Source organism: Rhinatrema bivittatum, chromosome 8, assembly GCF_901001135.1.
Source record: "Rhinatrema bivittatum chromosome 8, aRhiBiv1.1, whole genome shotgun sequence".
In the NCBI taxonomy this organism is placed as follows: Eukaryota; Metazoa; Chordata; class Amphibia; order Gymnophiona; family Rhinatrematidae; genus Rhinatrema; species Rhinatrema bivittatum.
In genome coordinates, this window is record NC_042622.1 from 182,810,105 (window position 1) to 182,830,567 (window position 20,463).

The 20,463-nt window shown below is 46.9% G+C and overlaps 1 protein-coding gene across 9 annotated transcripts in view; it reads right to left on the reverse strand.

The window, feature by feature from the left end:
• NF1 (neurofibromin 1) overlaps window positions 1-20,463 on the reverse strand; it is a 527,350-nt gene that overhangs the window by 341,714 nt on the left and 165,173 nt on the right. For 8 of the 9 annotated variants that reach the window (XR_003858146.1, XM_029611920.1, XM_029611917.1 and 5 more), the window contains exons 14-17: window positions 14,811-14,924; window positions 14,215-14,294; window positions 12,624-12,747; window positions 11,451-11,697 (exon numbers count right to left, since the gene is read on the reverse strand). Coding sequence is in view for 8 of the 9 variants with exons in the window: in XM_029611920.1 (XP_029467780.1) it covers window positions 11,451-11,697; window positions 12,624-12,747; window positions 14,215-14,294; window positions 14,811-14,924 (565 nt within the window). In the remaining variant the exon portion in view is untranslated. The remainder of the gene's footprint in view (window positions 1-11,450; window positions 11,698-12,623; window positions 12,748-14,214; window positions 14,295-14,810; window positions 14,925-20,463) is intronic. The other variant, XM_029611915.1, reaches the window with a different exon arrangement.

Genomic DNA, 20,463 nt, shown 5'->3' on the forward strand with positions numbered 1-20,463 from the left:
CAACCCATAGCCCAAATTGTCCCAATACAACCACCAATCCAGACTCGACCTGGTGTTTTCTGCAAGAGGCAGCGGAGGATGAAACTGCTCCGATAATAGGTTCCACCTGGAGAGCAAGGCCAACTGAAGTGGACGGATATGAGCGAACCACCAAGGGACCAATTCCAGAGTGGAAACCATAGACCCAAGAACCTGCAAATAATCCAAGATACTGGGAACCACCCTGCTTAGCAATCTATGAATCTGTCCCTGGATCTCAGTAAGAAAAACTCTCCCAAACCCGGTGTCAAAACGTGCTCCCAGAAATTCCAGGACCTGAGACGGCATTAGCTGGCTCTTTTGCAAATTCACAACCCAGCCTAGGGACCGTAAGTGCTGCAGCACTACCGTCACCTCCCGATGACAAAGGTCCTTTGACTTTGCGTGAATCAGTCATCCAAATACAAGTGAACCAGGATGCCCTCTCCTTACGAAGAGCTGCAGCCACTATGGCCATCGCCTTTGCGAAGGTCCTCAGTGCTGTTGCCAACCCAAAAGGTAGGGCGCAAAACTGAAAATGATCTCAGAGGATCATGAACCTGAGAAAACTTTGATGGTTCAGTTGAATTAGAATGTTGAGATACGCCTCGGTCAAATCTAGAGAAGCCAAAAACTCCCCTTTGTGCACTGCAACGATCATGGACCTCAACGTTTCCATCTGAAAATGAGGTACCTTGAGCGCCACATTCACCTTCTTTAAATCTAGAATAGGACAAAAAGCGCCACCTTTTTTGGGCCCACAAAATAAATGGAATACCTTCCTGTTCCCTGCTCCTCAACTGGCACTGGGACGATGGCCCCCAACAAACATAGACGACTGATAGTTTCTCTAACCACACGTCTTTTCTGCTCGTAAGTGCAAGGGGACCTTATGAACAAATCCTTTAACAGACGTGCAAAGTCTAAAGCGTAATCTTGTTTTATCACACTTAGAACCCACTGATCAGATGTGATCTTGGCCCACTCCTCAAGAAAAAATGTTAACCAAACTGTGATTCTTGGAATGGAGGAGCGGGCCCAGCCTTGCTTCATTGGGTGGACTTGGAACCAGTGGTTCCCTGACCAGTAGCATTTCTGATTGGTCTATGGCCTCAAAAGGACGGATTCCAAGACTGCTGCCTCCTAGCACCTTGTCTCTGACATCTTCCTGAAGGACGAGATTGTCAGGGATGTCGGCTTGACCGGAAATGAGCCTTTGCCAAGGAGAAACCTCTGCCAACCTTCAGTTTATCCTCTGGCAGCTTGTGGCCTCTGGTCTCTCCAAGAAGTTTCACAAGCTCCTTCAAGTACTCACCAAAAAGCAGCTTCCCCTTAAAAGGAAGCGATCCCAGCTGAGACTTAGACCAAACACCCACAGACCAGTTCTCCTTAACCACAGATGCCTTCTGGCAGAGATCTAGAGGAAGTGCATATGAGATCATACAAAGCATCTGCACCGTAGGCCACCACGGCTTCCAGTCTCTTGGCCTACTTCGCGCTCTCCGGGGATAATGATTTTTTGGATTTCAATGGCTGTATCCAGCACAATCCGTCCCGGAGCATAAAACTGCTACATACAGCAGCACGAATGCCCAATGCAGACACCTCAAAAATCTTCTTGAGGTGTACCTCCAACTTCCTATCCTGCATAACCTTAAGCACCGCCAATCCTGCCACCGGAATTGTCTTCGTCACTGCGGAAAACGAAGCATCTACCTTCGGCATCTGCAAAAGATCCAAAGTGTCTTCCGGCAATGGATACAGCTTCTCCATGGCTCTGCCAACCTTCAAACCTGTATCTGGAGTCTCCCACTCCCGAAGCACTAACTCCTTTCACTGACTTGTGGAAAGGGAACGCCTTTGCTGGCCCTCTCAAGCCCCACATGACCGGATCCACTCCCTTGTGGTCCGAATCATCCCGGGGCTCTTTATTACCCAGTTCATTTAGAACACATGGTATTAAGGGTCACAATTCCTCTCGGCGAAAAAGGCAGACCACCTTCGGATCATCTCCCTCCACTGAGGGTGCTTGATCCCGAGTGTCATCAAGGTCCGTGCTGCCCAAATGAGTTTCTACCCAAGATAGATCACCAGCCAGAGGATCATCAGCTTCCGAGCTCTCTAAACTATCTGTATTCCCCAAAGTCAATTGACAAGCCAGCACTCTCTGAATTCTAGTCGCCCCCACAAGATTAAAGTTGAACGCGGCCTCTTAGCCATAACTGGCTCCTGAAGGTCCGCTGACTTGGGAGGACGACGTCCAGCCGCCCTTTTTGCCAAAAAAGCCTTATGCATAAGCAGAACAAAATCCAGGGAAAATCCCGATTCATCTGGATCCTGTTCCAGGAGGTCTTCCTCCTCCTCCCCCAGCAGAGGATCCAGGGACCTCCAGGGCTCTGAGGGTCTTTGATCTGCCGGCAACAGCACTGGGGGCAGGGCGGCATCCTTGCAGCCCTGTCAGTCGCGGCAGCAAAAAAGATGATATGGCCACTGTTCCTGCCGAAATTGAGAAGGCACCTGCGAGTTGCTCAGCTACCCCCCCCCCCACTGCCCACGGAGGACCACTACCTGTCTGAGGCTCCCCTAGCATTCCCTGAGCTGCCTTCTCCCCCAGAGATGTAGTGGGTGCAAGTTCCAGCAAGAAAAAGGTGTGCATGTGACTCCCCACATGCCACGCACTGCCCGCCATGTGGCATGGCTGAGAAATAACTTGCCTCTTTTTTTTTTTTTTTTAAACCGAACAAACTCGCCGGCACCAATGCTACCAAAAACCAGACCTCAAGCACCTGACACCCGAATCAGAATGCTGCAAAACCCGGCCGAAACACCCGACCAGCACCACAAAAAGCAAAGAAAGCAGAGTTGCTTACCTGTAACAGGTGTTCTCACAGGACAGCAGGATGTTAGTCCTCACATATGAGTCATATGGGTGATATCATCACAGAATACTTTTGTCAAAGTTTCTAGAACTTTGATTGGCACCTACTGGGCATGCCCAGCAATGCACTGACCCTGCATCCAGCAGGGGTCCACCTTCAGTCTCGTATTATAGTAAAAGTACATGCAAAAAATAAAATAAGAAAACGTAAACAAACCCAACTCCGCAGAGTGGCGGGTGGGTTTCATGAGGACTAACATCCTGTTGTCCTGTGAGAACACCTGTTACAGGTAAGCAACTCTGCTTTCTCACAGGACAAGCAGGATGGTAGTCCTCACATATGGGTGAGTACTGAGCTCAGGATGCCCGAGCAAAGCACCAAATGCACCCAAAGATGTGCAACAGGCACAACAACAGGGGTGGAATTTGGTTGGAGGGCATCCTGAATGGGTCGGTGGAAGAATGTTGGGAAGTTAAGCAGAAAACAGGTTGCATAGAACAGACTGGCCAAAGATGGAATCCTGTCTGCCAGCCTTATCTAAGCAATAATGAGCTGCGAAAGTATGGAGGGAACTCCAGGTAGCAGCCTTACAAATATCAGCAAGCGGCACCGAACTGAGGTGCGCTACCGATGACGCCATGGCCCTGACTGAGTGTGCTTTTACACGGTCTTGGAGTGGAATGCCTGCTTGCTGGTAGCAAAATGAAATGCATTCCGCCAACCAGGAGGAGGGTCTGCTTTCCCACATGATTTCCCAATTTGAAGGTATCAAAAGAAACAAACAATTGAGTGGACTTCCTGTGGGCCAACGTGCGATCCAGATAGAAAGCTAGAGCACGTTTGCAGTCCAAGGAATGCAGAGCTTGTTCTCCTGGATTGGAATGGGGCCTGGGAAAAAAAGGTAGGTAGGATAATAGATTGGTTAATATGAAATTCCGACACTACCTTCAGTAAAAATTTAGGGTGCGTGCAGAGCACTACCTTGTCATGCAGAATTTGTGTAAGGCGGGTAGGTAACTAATACCTGTAATTTACTAACTCTGCGAGCGGATTTGATCGCAAGAAGAAAAACTACCTTCCGGGTGAGACAGCGAAGATCACAGGAGTGGAGAGGCTAAAACGGAGGTTTCATGAGCCGTCCCAAAACCACATTAAGGTCCCAAGCAGGGGCAGGAGGGCACAGTGGAGGTTTTAAATGAAGCAAGCCTCTCATGAAACGTGATACTAAGGGTTGCGTGGAAATGGAAACATTACCTATACCCTTATGGTACGCAGACACTGCACTAACATGTACCGTGATAGAGGAAGTTTTTAGGCCTAACTCTGACAGGTGCCAGAGATAGTCTAGGAACCTCGCAGTGAAACAAGTGAAGGGGTCTATGGACATGGAAGTGCAACAGATCGTAAACCTCTTCCATTTAGAGCGATAAGATCTTCTCGTTGAAGCCTTTCGTGAAGCCACCAGGACTCGGGATACAGACTCATGAGTTATTAACCTTTCAACATCCAGGCCGTCAGAAACAGAGCCTGGGGGTTGGGGTGATGCAGGTACCCTTCGTTCTGAGTGATTAGAAGAGGATCCTTCCCCAGAGAATGTGTTGGCATACTGATAGGTCCTGGAGGATTGGAAACCACACCTGGCGTGGCCAGTGGGGAGCTATCAGAATCATTAATCCTTTGCCGGAGCTTCACGAGAGTCTTTGAAATGAGAGGAAGTGGAGGATATGCATAAAGGAGACCGCTGGCCCAGGAGAGGGCGAAGGCATCTCTTGGTTGTGAGTGGTGACTGCGAATGAGAGAGCAGAAGTTGTCTACTTTGTGGTTGTGGATCATCGCAAAGAGGTCTATGCGAGGGTAAACCCCAACATTGGAATATCGTTTCCCGCTATCGCAGGGTTGAGAGGCCACTTGTGCAGATGGAAAATGCGACTCAGCTTGTCCGCCAAAAGATTGTCCACTCCCGGCAAGTAGGTTGCTCTGAGGTACATCAAGTGGGAAAGGGCCCATGCCCATATCTGTGCAGCTTCCTGACACAGGAGGTAGGAGCCTGTTCCCCCTTGTTTATTAATGTACCACATCACAACCTGATTGACTGTTTGAATCAGGATGGCTTTGTTTGATAGGCAATCCTGAAAGGCCTTGAGGGCAAATCTGATCGCTCGTAGCACCAGGAAATTTATCTGATGTTTGGTTTCCCTCTGGAGACCAGGTTCCCTGAGTCTGCAGGTCGCCTACATGCGCACCCCACCCGAGGTTGGATGCGTCCATCGTTAAGGTAATTTGAGGATCTGGAGCCTGAAATGGAAGGCCTTGAATGAGACTGGAGTGGTGCCATCCACCAGGCTAGGGACAGACTGAGCTGTTTGGTAACCCGGATAATGCTGGACATTGGCTGACAAGCTCGAATCCACTGGGATTTTAGGGTCCACTGCATGATCCTCATGGCAAGGCGAGCCATTGGAGTGACATGCACCGAGGACGCCATGTGACCCAGCAGCATGAGGAAATGACGAGCAGTTGAAGATGCTCGAGATTGCATGTGATGCGCCAGAGAGGCTATGTTGAAAGCGCGATCCTGGGGGAGGAAGGCTTTCGCCTGTAGTGTGTTTAGGTCGGCCCTATAAAGGACAGGGTTTCAGATGGAACTATCTTGGATTTGGGATAGTTGATTAGAAACCCTAAGGAGATCAGGGTGTTGATAGTGAGATGCAGGAAGGTTAGTGCACCCTGCTGAGTCAGAGCCCTTATCAACCAATCATCGAGATAAGGGTAGACATGCACACCCTGATTCCAGAGGAAGGCTGCGACCACCACTAGCACTTGGTGAATACTCGTGGAGTGGATGCCAGGCCGAATGGTAGTACACGGTACTGGAAATGACGAGGGCCGACCAGGAATCACAGGTACTTGCGATGAGATGGAGTAATTGAGATGTGTGTGTAAGCATCTTGGAGATTTAGAGAGCATAGCCAATCTCCTCTTTGTAGAAGAGGAAGTAGAGAGCCCAAGGTTACCATTTTGAATTTTTCTCTGCAAAAATGTGTTTAGGACGCGAAGGTCCAGTATCGGGCATACGCCACTTGACTTTTTTGATATTAGAAAATACTGGGAATAAAACCCCTGCCGGGAGAGGGTCACTGGTTCTATTGCTTGGGATTTGAAGAGGGATGAGACCTCCTGCTCGAGCAAGGAAGAGTGGTTGGACATCCCCATCAGCCGAGGTGGAGAGTCCGCTGGAACAGTCAGGAAATTTAGGTGGTAACCCTGAGTGACTACTGCCCGTACCCACTGGTCTGTGGTGACTGTAAGCCAAGCGCTGTTGAAGTGGCAGAGCCGACCACCGACCGGTATGGATGGAAGAGGAGGTTGGCTTACACCCTTCTAGGAAGGAGTCATAACCCTGACGCTGGTCCAGGCTGAGAAGCTGGCTGAGACTTCTGAGGCAGAGTCTCCCTGGATTGACCTTTTTGGTAAGGTCTGGAAGGGCATCCTCTAGAAGCCGGAGGATAAAACGTCCTTGGCTTGTAGGCCGGCCGCTTAGAGTCACGTCTGAAAATTCTCTTAGGGGCAGACGGAAACTCAGACGGAACAGAAGAAAGCTGGCGCAGAGTTTCATGGTGATCCTTCCAACTGCGTCACAGTCTCTCGGATCTTCTCCCCGAAGAGATTGTCGCCTATACAGGGTAGATCTGCTAACTGTCTTGAACTTCTGGTCTCAAGTCTGATGATTTGAGCCAGGCCCATCTTCTGGCACTAATTCCCGCTGCAGATACTCTAGAGGCCGTGTCGAAGATGTCATATGCAGCGCGGACCTCGTGCTTTCCCGTGTCTAGACCTTTCTGAGCCAGAGTATGAAGTTGAGCCTGGAGCTGCTCTGGTAAAGAATCAGAGAAATCCTGGATCCTTTTAAAAAGGTCTCTGTTATACTGTGTCATGTATAACTGGTAAGACGCGTTGCGAGAAATGAGCATGGAGCCATGGAAGACTTGCCTGGAAGAAATATCTTACTTGGATCCACCAATGGGTCGTGCGCAACATTCTTCTGCCCTGGAACAAACGTCTTGCGGAGAGGCCAGACTTTTCTGACATAATGTGAATCTCTTGCTCGACTGTCCCACTCACAAAGGAAGCAAGAATACTTAGTGTAACCAAGCTGCAGTACCAGTAGAATTGGAACTACCTTGAGATCACCACACAAATTCCAGTTGTACCTCGAGTACTCAATGTGGTTCAGCAGTAGCTGCATGTTCTCATATATGTTTCTTTTATATGAACGGCATGTCCGACAGGTATTGATGGGTAGATATTGCCGTCGTGCAACAAAACAGCCTTCAAACTTAAGATAAATAAATCAATTCACAGTCGCCATTCTGTTGGGTCGTTGTCACATCCAAGAGCACAAAACAATCCATTGATGTCACAACAAAAAGTCAGACTGTCTACTTGGTTGAAATATTTTGTCAAATCTTCATGATGGCTGTGAGGAGAAGTCCATTACCTGCTATTAAGTTGACTTAGATAATAACCACCGCTATTACTAGCAACTGTAACATGGAATAGACAGTTTTTGGGTACTTGCCAGGTTCTGGGCTTGATGGACCCTTGGTCTGACCCAGTATGGCATGTTCTTATGAAATACTGAAATTTTCATATCAGATGACAAAAGATTCCATCCTTGCAGCCTTGACCCAGGCAGCTCTGCCTGACTCTTCAATAAAGCCAAATCTCTGACCATATCGTTCAGCTCTGACTGAGATATTAAATGAGGATCACTGGATGTTGATGGCACAAAGTCAGGATCAGCTGCAGCTTCCATCTGCGATGATTCGCCATCATCGCCTACCTCCTCATCATCAAGTGTCCACACCTCTGGCGGTTTTGGAACAGGAAGACTGTCGACATGTGACATTGGTCTCATTGCTGATGCAAGGTTAGAGTACTCAAACTTCCTGTTCTTTGATGAGTATCCTGACACATTCGTCATGCAGAAGTATCAGTCAGTTATAGGATCTTTCTGTTCCCTCCATATCATTGGGATGGCAAACAGCATGAATGGTCGCACACCTTTCAGCCAAGCTTGCAGACTACTGGCGCAAGATGCGCAACATATATGAGGAGCCCATGCTCTGTCCTGGTCATCAATTTTGCACCCGAAGTATGCCTTCTTAATGAGTGCAGTCATACTCCTTTTTCTGTGCTTTCAGAGTAAACTTACCACAGATGTAACAAAACGTGTCATGGCTATTACGACATTGGCGCGACATTTCATAAAACATATGAAGTTAAATCCACAAGCTTTAAACTCAACAGTTTTAGCGATACGATTCGCTCATTCACACAGACGTTGCATAGGAGACTACTCATTGCTGCTGCTTATATAAGGCTGTGTCGTCATGGAAACAAGTTGGAATCTTGCAGCCCGAGCAAGTTCTGGCATGATCGGGCAGAGTTTCTTGGTGTATTTTTTAAAAAGTTAGTCTGTTACATGTTACGTTGCTTATGGTCGTCAAAAATATGACATGAATTTTAAAAATCATAAAAACTACTGCCCAGCAAGAAAATATATGCACGTGAGATTGTTTCAAAATTTCACAATTATTGTAACACAAAATTGGCTGTTTCTCAAAAACCTTACATGATGTACAAATTTTGAGGTATTATCTGTGATCAGCATCAAAAAATCTATTTGGAACACCAAAAAGCCCGAAAGAAACAAAAAAAAAATCTTTGTTTACCAGTTAAATGGGTCCCACCTGGACAACAAAGCGCGCTGCAGAGGTCTCATGTGTGCAAACGCCCATGGAAACAAATCTTACATGGATGCCATAGAACCGAGCATTTGAAAGTGATCCCAAGCCATTGGCAACCTAAGATGAAGCAGGCGGGTCCACCTGTACCCTGAACCGGGTTTGAGGCGGGAACACTTTCTTACTAGTGTGCTTATCCTCAGGCAGCCTGTTCCCCTTAGATTCCCCTCAAAGTCTTCATCAGCTGATCCAAATCCTCCCCGAAGAGAAGCTTCCCTTTGAAAAGGAGATTACACAGCTGAGCCTTTGACCACATGTCCAGTGACCAATTGTGCAGCCACGTAAGCCTGCGGGTCGCCATCATCAAGACAATACTCCTGGTTGATGTACGAACCAAATCACATAACGCATCGGCTACGTAAGCCACCTCAGCCTCTAAACGAGCTGACTGCAGGGCACCATCGCTTGTCGAAGCCGGATCCTGTGCTTTCTGCACCCCACACAGACAGGCCCCTCTGCATAAACAGCAGCCCAAAGACTCAGCGCGGGGACCTCAAACATCCTCTTTAGGTGAATCTCCAACTTGTGGTCCTTCGCATCCTTCAAAATGGCCTTCTTTTAAGTGACCACTGACACCCCAGCATCCACCTTTGGTACCCGCAGTATCTCCAAAGTCTCTTCCATCAGGGGATATAGCTTCCCAAATTCCTGAACTTCTTAGGTAAGGGAAAGGCACTTGGTGGGGGGGGGGGGGCCCTCAGTCCATCCAGGAATGGACTCACCCCCTCACTATCAGACTTCTGAGTCACTTTAACCCCCAATTCCTCCAAGACCTAGGGAACAAGAGGATCCATTAAATAAACTGACAACTTGAGGATCATCCCCCTCCAATATTTCATGCAGATACGGGTCATCCTTAGCCTCATCCAGGTCCACACCCAGTGCCACAGTCTGCATCTAGAACCACCCCCTGGTGGTCCAAAGAGACATCCTGCGGATCATCCATGGAGTCCCCTCCCATCCCTGGGGTCCACCTCCCACTCCGCCCGATGCAGTCTCAGATGATGCAGGTCCCTGAACCAACCTATGGCCCTCTTAGGCTTCTTCAATGCAGATAAGGGAGGCCAGGCTCTCGCCGCGTCCCCTTTGCCCCCTTCCTTGCCAGGAAGGCTTTATGCATCAAGAGGATACATTTCAGCAAAAGTCCCTCAGGGCCATCCATCCCCTGCTCCAAGCTGTCATCAGAGTACGTCCCCCCCCACCAGGGTCCCCCTGAAGCACAGGAGAAAACGGGGGAGGAGAATCTCTGAGTTCCCTGGTTAAAAAGGACTCCTGCCCGCAGCCCTCTGAGGATCCAGCTGCTTAATGGGGCCCCCGGACCCCTCGGCCGCCGACACTAACATCCCCTCACCCCCACCGAAGGGCAGAAAATCTGCTTCTCCCAGTGCGCCCCCCGCTGAGGAACCCTCCTCTTCTGAAGCGCAACCAGGACAGAGGGAGCGAGAATTCAAGCGTGTAGACTCCAGCCCACAAGTGCGGTACATTTCTCTGCGCGGTTCAGGCACCATACCACGTGCTCCTGCACCAATGGCCGCACTGCTGCCCAGCAGCCTGCAAACACCGCCGGCCTTAATCACCGCTCTGGCATGTGCCATTTTTTTTTTCTTAACCACACTATGCCATTTCCCATGGCACGGAAAAATCAGCCATTCACAGACGGAAAAGACCGCTGCTCTCCAGCCTCAGCACGGCCCCCAGACACGCGCAGGAAAACAAACGGCTGCATCAACCGCTGCCATTCCTGCTCTATTACAAGCCTGGCCGCTAATGCCTCCGCCCCCCCCCCCCCCCCCCCCCCCGGGACCCACGCAGACCAGCACAGTAATTACCTTCTGTCTGTCGAGGCCTGCACCTCACTGCCTCTTGGTTGTACTTTCTGCCCCTCTAGCAACCAGCTGTTTGCCTTTCTGCTCCTCTTTCTTTTTTTTTAACTTTAAAATCATATATACAAAAGCAAACACACACACAGGGGTCCTTCCCTGATTCCGGGGCCTTGCAGACAGAGGTCTCAGAGGCCTTGAGAGAACCAGTCCCCTGGCTTTCAGGGCCCCCAGCACAATGTGGACGAGCACAAGGCACGGGTTCCCAACCCACCGGACACCCAGCTCAACCTGAGGGATGGTCCACCAAGGGACCTTCCTCAGGAGCTTCCTCAGGGAGCTTCCTCTGAAATTCTCCTACTTCAATTTCTCTCTTTCTTAATCTCAGACTGCAGGGTTGAACCTCTACCATCCGCTGGAGTCAGAGAAATACAGGGGGGTGGGGGGGGGACATTACAGGTGGCACTCTCGTTTATGTAGCAGTGCCTCAAAGTTTTGTTTCCCCATTCGTCTGGACTGATCTGGGTATGTTCAGAAATACAGCTTTATGGGTCAAACAGAGATGACTTAAGATATGTAAAAACCAGTTTTTTATTTTTACATTGTCAAAAATTGCATGCAAATATGGAAATTCTGTATTTTAAGTTTGACTAAAAGCATTGTAAGTTTGAGGCCAATTATTTCCAGTCTCTTAATTTTACAGATTTTCTCATGACTGGAGTAAAATGCCAAAAAAAATCTTAGAGCATTATAAGCAGCTTTAAAACACCTCTTTTCTCATGCTGTTTGACTTCACCTGCTTAGTTCTGAAATATATATTATCAAAATCTTACATTTCTCATGATGCATTCGCAACATCGACACTCAAACTGAAAAGCAATATTTTCCAATTTTTTTGGTCCCCCACCCACCCCTCCCCTCTGTACCTGTTGACATCATGTTGCTGACAGATGCAAACTCCATGAAAGTGTTGTAGTTTGGCAAAAAATTATGCACAGACACTTCGTCGACCCCACACCGGATATCCGCTTCTTCGCAGAGGTGACGGAAGCAGGACATGGCAACAAGGACAGCCTCGATGTCAGGACTCCACAGGAACATGTAGAGAGCAACCTCTAACTTGGCCTGTGCCTGGCGACAGATTGGAATGCTGCTGCCCGCTGTGGCGCTCTCCTTGCCGAAAGAAAAGCAAACTTTACCTATTTGTCAATTGCTGAAGAAGGAATGCTCTTTTTGGGCCCTAATGTAAACTTCACTCTATGACAGAGTATCATTTCATTTTACTTGTTCTTGTTACATGCTACGTTCTCACCCAGAAGCCTCGTTGGCAAGGCAATTTTATAAATCTGACTGACAAATACAATTTGAGCTTGCAAAGCTCTAGAAATACTTAAATAAATAAGCCCACAATTTTCCCACACAACTGAAACCATTTTGGCAATGCTTAAAATGCTTTGTCTAGTCTGTATAATGCTTCTAAGTATAGCCTTGCATACATTATAGAGGAACATTAAACAAACATACAAAAAATTCACATAAAGCTGTTTTTTAGCACTCAGTAAAGCAAAAGGCATGCATCCCCCCCCTCGGGTTAAATTGCACAGTTTGAGTGTTACTTCTGTACCTTTCATCACCTTGCATGCAGGACCAGATGCACAAAGGACAACAACACAACTGTTTAATGATCCATGCAGCCTAACTTGGGTTGGGGGGAGAGAGGTGGAGTGGGAAGGAGACACGAAAAGAACGCAGTGCCAACCTGCTGCAGCTAGCAAACAACAGGGTGGGTCTCAGCTCCATTTCTACAGAGGAAGAGGGCTGCACAGAGCCAAATGCTGAGGATGGCAGATAGCTGCTTTAGAAAGACAGCGGCAACAGCCCCTCTAGCCCATTAGATGGATCAGTTTTAAAAAATTATAATAAAAAAAAAAGCATATCCCCAGCACCATGTGCAAAGTATTTCCAGAGGACGAATAAACTAGTCCCATGAAGCCTTATTTCAAATTCTGTAAACAAGTCTAAAGGTAGAAGAAGAAACCAAAACAGAACACTACCATCCATTCAGCCAATTTTCCCTGTTTATATTCACCTCTACTTACCTTGTTCTTGAGCAGAAATTTGTTTCTGCAAATAAAAATCTCTCGCAGCCACTTGAGAATTTCTGTGCTGTTCAGCATGTTGGCACCAATTAATGTCTTGCAGATATAATAAAGCATTTTTGAACTGCGATGACATGAAAATCCATATTAATGCAACATAAAATAAATGCTCCGTTTGGTGAACTATTACTTTCCGCTGCAAAAGGGGGAGAAGGGATTTGAAGTTGGAGAATTCTTTAGTCAGATTTACTGATTGCTTTTGTCTGTTGTTCTCTCCCCCTTTCCCTTCTGAACGGCAAGCAGTTCACTAGCTGGGGCACAGGCATGAAATTTAGAGCTCCTGACCAGCGTTCCTGCCATCATGTTCTCAGTCCATCCCCTTATCTACAGCTAGCAACCCTTTTACCTATATGTCAGACATATATTTGTCGAATCTGCTGCTTAAAAACAAAAACAAACAAAAAAAAAATCACCTTTCAGTGACAGAAGATTGCACACACCTCCCACCTCTTCTCTGGTAGCTTCTTCCAGTGCTTGTCTACCCTCAGGGTAACCAAATTCAAAAAGCCATGAGACCAGAAACAAGGTCCATTCATTGAAAAGGGCAAGCAAGAGATCAGCTGGGTTCTATGGCACTGCACCAGGAAGTAAATTAGGCAGCCTGGATGGGCCTTATCTGCCACATTTATCTTAAATCTCCCTGCTGCAGTTTAAGCCCATTACTTCTCTCTTTCCTCTGAGGATAAAATGAGAACAGAAGAGTGCTATCAAATTGCTCTTCACGTTTCCCTTTTACAGACTAAACTAACGCAACTTCTTCCCCCTATCCTTTTAGGTTCTTATATAGGCCTTTTATCTATCCACGTAACCTCCCTCTGTTTAATGTCTCGGTTGTTCTGTATGTTCATTCACCAAAATGCATTCCCCAAGCATAACTGCTGTCTAATTTCAACTCTAGAGTTGACTAATTCTGTATCTATTCAAATTTCTAAAACATTTTGGATACAGCTGATGAAGTTATGAATAAGACAGATTAAATGCTGGGTTTATGGTGGTCAACTCTGGCACGCATTACAGACATTACATTGCATTATATGGTGGATTTTAAACTGCAGTGATGTTTTAAGACTAACTAGAAATGTCATTTAACATTGTTCACTGGCACTTTACAAATATTAAGCATGGGAGCAACAGACACACACACAAGGAGGTTTATTGGGTTAGCTTTTTCTTATGGTTAATGTCCTGGTTCTCCCTGGCCCCACTGTGAGATAGAGCAGTTAGGGATTTAAACACAGTGTGTAATTTGGGTATGCTGACATGTATTTTTATTTATGCTATTGCATTGATGTTATATTATATCTCTGAGTTTGTATTTATTTGCTTTTGTATTGCTGCATTTTATGTTATGTAATTTTATGTTATTGTTGTGAGTCACCTTTAGTCCTTTGGAAAGAGGACGACATATAAATCAAAGTTCATTACCATGCAGGGGATTGTCAGTCAAGCAACAGATATGGCCACTGAACAACATGGCATGAAAAGTTTTAATTAATTTATTTTTTTAACATTATATTTCTTAGTTACCCACCTAATTTCCCAAAACGTTTCTACTGGTGCCTCTGGATTCCACAGCTCAATGCTTTCTGGCTGATGAAGGACTAACAAGGCCTAAAATTCAGAAGAAAGCTTTTAACTAAAAAAAACCATCAAGAACTAAACACACAAATTTAATCTATATCATACCACACACACACAATAAAATGTTACTTCCAAGCCTACTTAAAGCAAAAGTACATGCTAGATACCTCAAAGCACCAACCTGCCTCTGTTTGCTGTTGATACTTCTGATGCTGATCTTATTCTTATGTCTCCTTTACTATATCCAGATATAGCTTATATTTTTCAACTTTTTTTTAAATAAAAAGGCAAGTATCTTTAATGATGACAAGCCCTTATTTCTCTCTCATAGTCTGATCAGTCTTGTAAAGACACAACCATCTTACATAAATCAGTGCTGCAACCTCAATTCTATAAGCCAAATGAAGCGACAGTGGGAATTATCAAGTTTTAAGAGTGAATGAACTGGCCATATCCATAAAATCTAAATATGGTAGTCATCGTGGGCCACGTAGTCTCTTCTGCAAAAAAAAAAACAAAAAACTCATTTGAAAAGGTGCCCCTTACCTCCATGGCTTCTTGTGCTATTTCTGGCATGTTGGACTGTGGTACAAGCTGCATAAGTCCGGTAATTAACTCAGTAGTGCTGTTTTGGGTGTCATGTCCTACCTTGCCTGGGTTCTGAGCACCAGAGACAAACAGGACAACACATTAGAAAATGAGAAATCCACCCAACTCTTTCATAGTGCTTAATAAAAAGTGGGTCATCTGGTTGTTCTAAGGAAAATCACTGCTGCACATTTGATGACATCATGGGGTTTGGTGGGGGGAACTGGAGGGATGGGTTCCAATTCTCTGCGCTGAATTTCATTACGTGAAAAAGTCAGTATCTTTGGGACAGTATTATAGTTAAGTAGTGTCATTTGATTACTATTTCAAACATTTTTATGTGATTTTACATATCCATAGGTCACTCGCAAGATGATATACTTAGAAAAAGCAAGTATAGTGGTGCTCAAAATACACATAGATAGGGCTGTCAATCCTATTAGCTCGCTGGCAATAAATACTACTCCAGTTTTCAAGTTAGATTGCACTTTTCTTAGGGAAAGCAGAACTACAAGTCCACACCTGCAGTAATGTAAAACCAGGACTGAATCAATCTGTCCTGAAGAGGGAGATAGCTTGCAGTCTTACTTGTGCACTGCTCTGCGGGAGACCAGAGTTTGCTCCCCATGCCCAGCTCTTGCTTCTGAGACAGGCAGAGGCAGCGTTCACAGCCTGACCTCATACAACAGAGATACTGACTTGCTTATGGAACTCACGAACAAACATTAGGGCAAGGCCCACTCACCATCAGCTGACCGCTGACCCCTGACCCCTAGTGAGGCAGAGAGAAATTGCTTCAGCTAGAGGCCTTTTGCTTTTTTTTTTTTTTTTTTTTTAAACAAACTGGAGACATGCTCTCCTTTCTCGGGCCCTTCCCCACACTCCTACATCCTACAAAATAAACAATTTGTGGTAAGCAGAGGACTGTGCTGCTCTAAAGATTCTCCATGGGCAATGTGTTTGATGCAGGGGTACAGCACTATGGATATGGGAGAAAAGAAAATAGAAATTTCCCAGGAAACAAGCCATAGGGCAAACCCTCTGCAAGAGCAGTAATACTGTCCCTTTCCCTTTTCCCCTCCAGTAGTGCAGAAGCAGACAGCACATTCCAGGAGCTGTCTAACGACATTTTAACGACATTCCTGTTTAACGACAGTTTGGTTCCAAGGACACAAGAAAGAGCAAAATGATGCTGATCAAATTTTAGCCTTCCATTTATTTCTTAAACCCTTAACATTTCCTCCATGTGCTACAAAGGAGTGAAGATGGCTTCCCTGCATACTGGAAGGATTTTCTTTACTGCAGTGAAAGGCAAGAACAATGGGAAATGGAAAATTGGTTCTTACCTGCTAATTTTCGTTCCTGAAGTACCACTGATCAGTCTAGATGAGTGGGTTTATGCATCCCTACCAGCAGATGGAGACAGAGAACAAAACTTTGAGGCACTGCTACATAAACGAGGGTGCCACCTGCAGACCTTCAGTATTGACCTGTACTCAAGCCAAGATGTCTACCTTAACAAACCCCAATCAATTTTGGGCAAACAGGAGACATATGGTTGGAGCCCCCTGTAAACTAGGCCCCTTTGATTTAACACAAAACTATACCAAACTATGTACACTTCTTCTTACTCTGAGTCTATCACAAACTAGCACAGTCAACTCATCCAGAAGCGAGGAAGTCTTTCAACAGAAGGAGACGGGCCTCTGGACTGATCCGTGGCCCTTACAGATATAAGCCACCGCTATCATCTCTTTTAACCATCAAGCAATAGAGCCCTTGGAAGCCTTATTCCCTTTCTTTGTTCCACTGAACAGGACAAACAGATGATTCGATGTCCAAAAGGCATTAGTCACCTTGAGATATCACAAAAGAATTTGACGCACATCCAGTAAGTGAAGCTCCCTAGCCATACGAGTATCAGCCATCAGGTTCAGAAAAGCCAGAAGCTCAACAACCTAAGATGAAAGGATACCACCTTCAGCAAAAAGGAAGGAACCCTATGTAAAGAAACTCCATCCTCCGAAAAGCGGAGGAAGGGATCCCTGTATAACAACGTTTGCAGCTCTGATATACGCCTAGCCGAGCAGATGGCCACCAGGAAAACAGTCTTCAGGGTTAAATCCTTCAATGACACCTTCCGCTGTAGCTCTAAGGGAGGACCACACAGGACGCGAAGAACCAAATTCAAATTCCAATCCAGACAGATCTTCCACACCAGCGGACACAGATGTTTTGCTCCTTTCAGAAAACGAACCACATCCGGATGAGATGCCAACGGCCTACCCTGAATCCTGCCATGAAGTGGACCCAAGGCTGCCACCTGGACCCTAAGGGAATTATAGGCCAATCCCTTCACTAAACCACTTTGTAAAAAGGCCAGGACCTGAGGAATCTCCACTTTTAAATGTTGCACCCTGTTCTGCACACACCAAGATTCGAAGACTCTCTACACTCGGATATAGGCCGAAGTGGAAGGTCTTCTTGCCTGCAGCAAATTTACAATCACCAACTCTAAATAGCCCTTCAAACGAAGCTGCCGACTCTCAAAAGCCAAGCCACTACATAGAAGCAATCCGTCTGAAAATATGGGTCCCTGCCGCAGCAACTCAGAGGTGAGACATGCAAACGGGACTGTCTACCACCAGATGCAGAAGATCCACAAACCACAGCAGACATGGCCACGCAGGCGCCACCAGGATCACCCTGCCCAGATGAAGTTCGATGTGCCGCAGCACCCGACCTACAAGAGACCACAGGGGAAACACGTATAGCAACAGGTGTGCCAGCTACGGTTTAATGAGAGTGTTGATGCCCTCTGATCTGGTCTCCCTTCTGCGACTGAAAAATCGATCCACTTTGGCATTCGCTGGAGTCGCCATGAGGTCCACCACTGATGTGCCCCACCTTGCCTGCAAGGCGAAGGCCTCTACAGACAACTCCCACACCCCCAGGATGCAGACACTGTCTGCTGAGGAAGTCCGCCTACACATTGTCCGCTCTGGCCACATGAGAAACAGCTATCTGCACCAGTTGTTTCTCTGCCCATTCGAACAATTCTTGCACCTCTAGCACCACCAGACAATTCTTTGTGTTGCCCTGTCGACTGATGTATGCCACTGTTGTCGCATTGTCGGAGAACACATGGACTGATTTGTCCCAGACAAGCGGAAGAAACGCTAAAAAGGCCTTGCGCACCACCCTGGTTTCCAGCTGAATGATAGACCAAGGCACCTCCTTCTGGTGACAATGGACCGTGGGCTGATTTGCCCTGACAAATCGCCCCCTCCCCCCCCCCCCCCCAGCCTGAGAAGCTGGCATCTGTGGTCACCAACACCCAGTCAGGCATTTCCAGATCCATTCCTTTCTCCAGATTGCGCAGAGATAGCCAGCACGAAAGACTGGACCTCACATCTTCTGGCAATGGTAAAGGAAGCAAATTCTTCGACAGCGGATTCTAATGGGATAACAGAGCCCCCTGCAGAGGACACATGTGAGCAAAGGCCCAAGGCATTAAATCCAATGAAGACACCATGGAACTCAGCACCTGCAGGTAATCCTACACCCTGGGTGCTGATAGGTCCAGCAGCCAAAGAACCTGACCCTGCAACTTGAGGACTCTCTTTGTAGTCTGAAACACCTTCTCTAGATGGGTATATCAAAGCGAGCTCCCAGATATTCCACAGATTGGGTCAAGCCCAGGTGACTTTTTGTGAGGTGTGTCACCCAGCCAGCGACTCCAGATGCTGCAGTACCCACTGGACCTAGCAACCCCACTCAACTTCTGACTTTGCCCATATTAGTCAATCGTCCAGGTACAGGAGCACCAGGATACCTTTCTTCCTGAGAGCCACTGCCACTATCACCATCACCTTTGTGAAGGTGTGCGGTGCTGTCGCCAACCAAAGGGAAGAGCTCGAAACTGGAAGTGTTCCCCCAGTACCATGAACCTCAGAAATTTCTGGTGGTCGGCTCGAATGGGGATATGCAGGTAGGCTTCTGACAAGTCTGACGCCAGAAACTCCCCTTTGCGAACCGCCGCTCCACTGTGCGTAACATCTCCATCCAAAAGCACAGTACCCGGAGGGTCGCATTGACCTTCTGCAGATCGAGAATGGGTTGAAAAGTCCCTTCCTTTTTAGACACCATGAAGTACAGAGAGTAACGACCCTGTCCCCTCTCTAGGGGAGGCACTGGAACAATGGCACACAGAAGCTGTAGACGTTGCAACATCTCCCACACCACTTCCCACTTGCCCGTGAGACATAGCAGGAGATTACAAAGGCATCCTTGAGTGGCCGAGAAAATTCTAAAGCATAGCCTTCTCTAACCACCTGAAGGACCCACAGGTCCGATGTGAGTTTGGTCCACTCCTCATAAAAGAGGGCCAAACTCCCTCCAATAGCCTCTGGAGAGGAGTGGACCTGCACGCCTTCATTGTCCAATCTTGTTTCTGCCCCCACCTTGGGACCCAACTGTCCCTTGGGGGCCTGTGCTGGGCTCGAAAGAACTGCTGTCATCTAGAACGCTGCTTTGAGGCCACCGGCACCTGACTCGTGCCAGCGCGAAACCTCCTCACTCCTGAAATCGAGAATGCGGAGGAAAACACTTCTTGGGAGTTCTTCTTGTCCTCAGGCAACGTTTTACCCTTCGACTCCCCCAATTGCTTCATGAGCTGCTCCAGATCCTACCCAATCAGCAGCTTTACCTTAAAGGGCAGATTAGACAGCTGGGTCTTAGACCACACATCCACGCTAACGGTAACAGCTGCAAGTTACAAACTGCGCTGCCTAGTTATGCTGATTCAGACTAACATGGGAAGCTGGTGCGACATGAAACCCGGGAAACAGGAGGGCAAGCAAGGCACTAGCAGAAGGAAATTGCCTAGCATAACTTGGCAAGGAACTTTGCTCTGTGCAATCTTCTCCTGAGTTGTGTACTAACTAACCACAGCTGTCTGAACCAACAAAGCAAATTCTTGCAGAATCACTTTCCCTTTTAGCCCTTTTTGAAAGTCTAAAGCAAATCAAAAACTAAGCAAGGGCAAGTGACTAGAATTGTTCTGGTAACCTGGCTATGTGCAGATTGAGTTCTTGAATATATCGTGGGGTCCTATACCGGCTGCTTTGACTCCAATTCTGGAGGATTTCTACATAATCCCAACCACATTCCCTCTGCATTCTCCCACCCCTTGCATTAAGACTGGAGTCAGAAATGGGCTGGCGATGGTGTTACCTTTTCTGATGAAGCTTGGGAAGATGTATTGAGGTCTTCAAAATTTCTCACTATAAATACTACGTTGAGACTTAATTCACATTCACTTTGTACACGGGATTTATTGCACCCCAGAAAGGTTTTTCAAAATAGGGTGGAAGGAGTTTTCGGATTGTATGAGGTGTAGAGATAGTGTATGCACTTTCTCCCATATAGTGTGGCAGAATGGGGGTTACATATGGACACTAATCATTAATTAGGTTTACAATATATGAATTTCTTTAACCCTTTAACTCTCCATTGGGTTGTCTGGATGAAGTTGAAGGTATGGGTATTTTGCATGATTCTGGCTTTACCAGGAGGGAAAAGTACGGCAAAGGAAGATAAATAAGCGCTA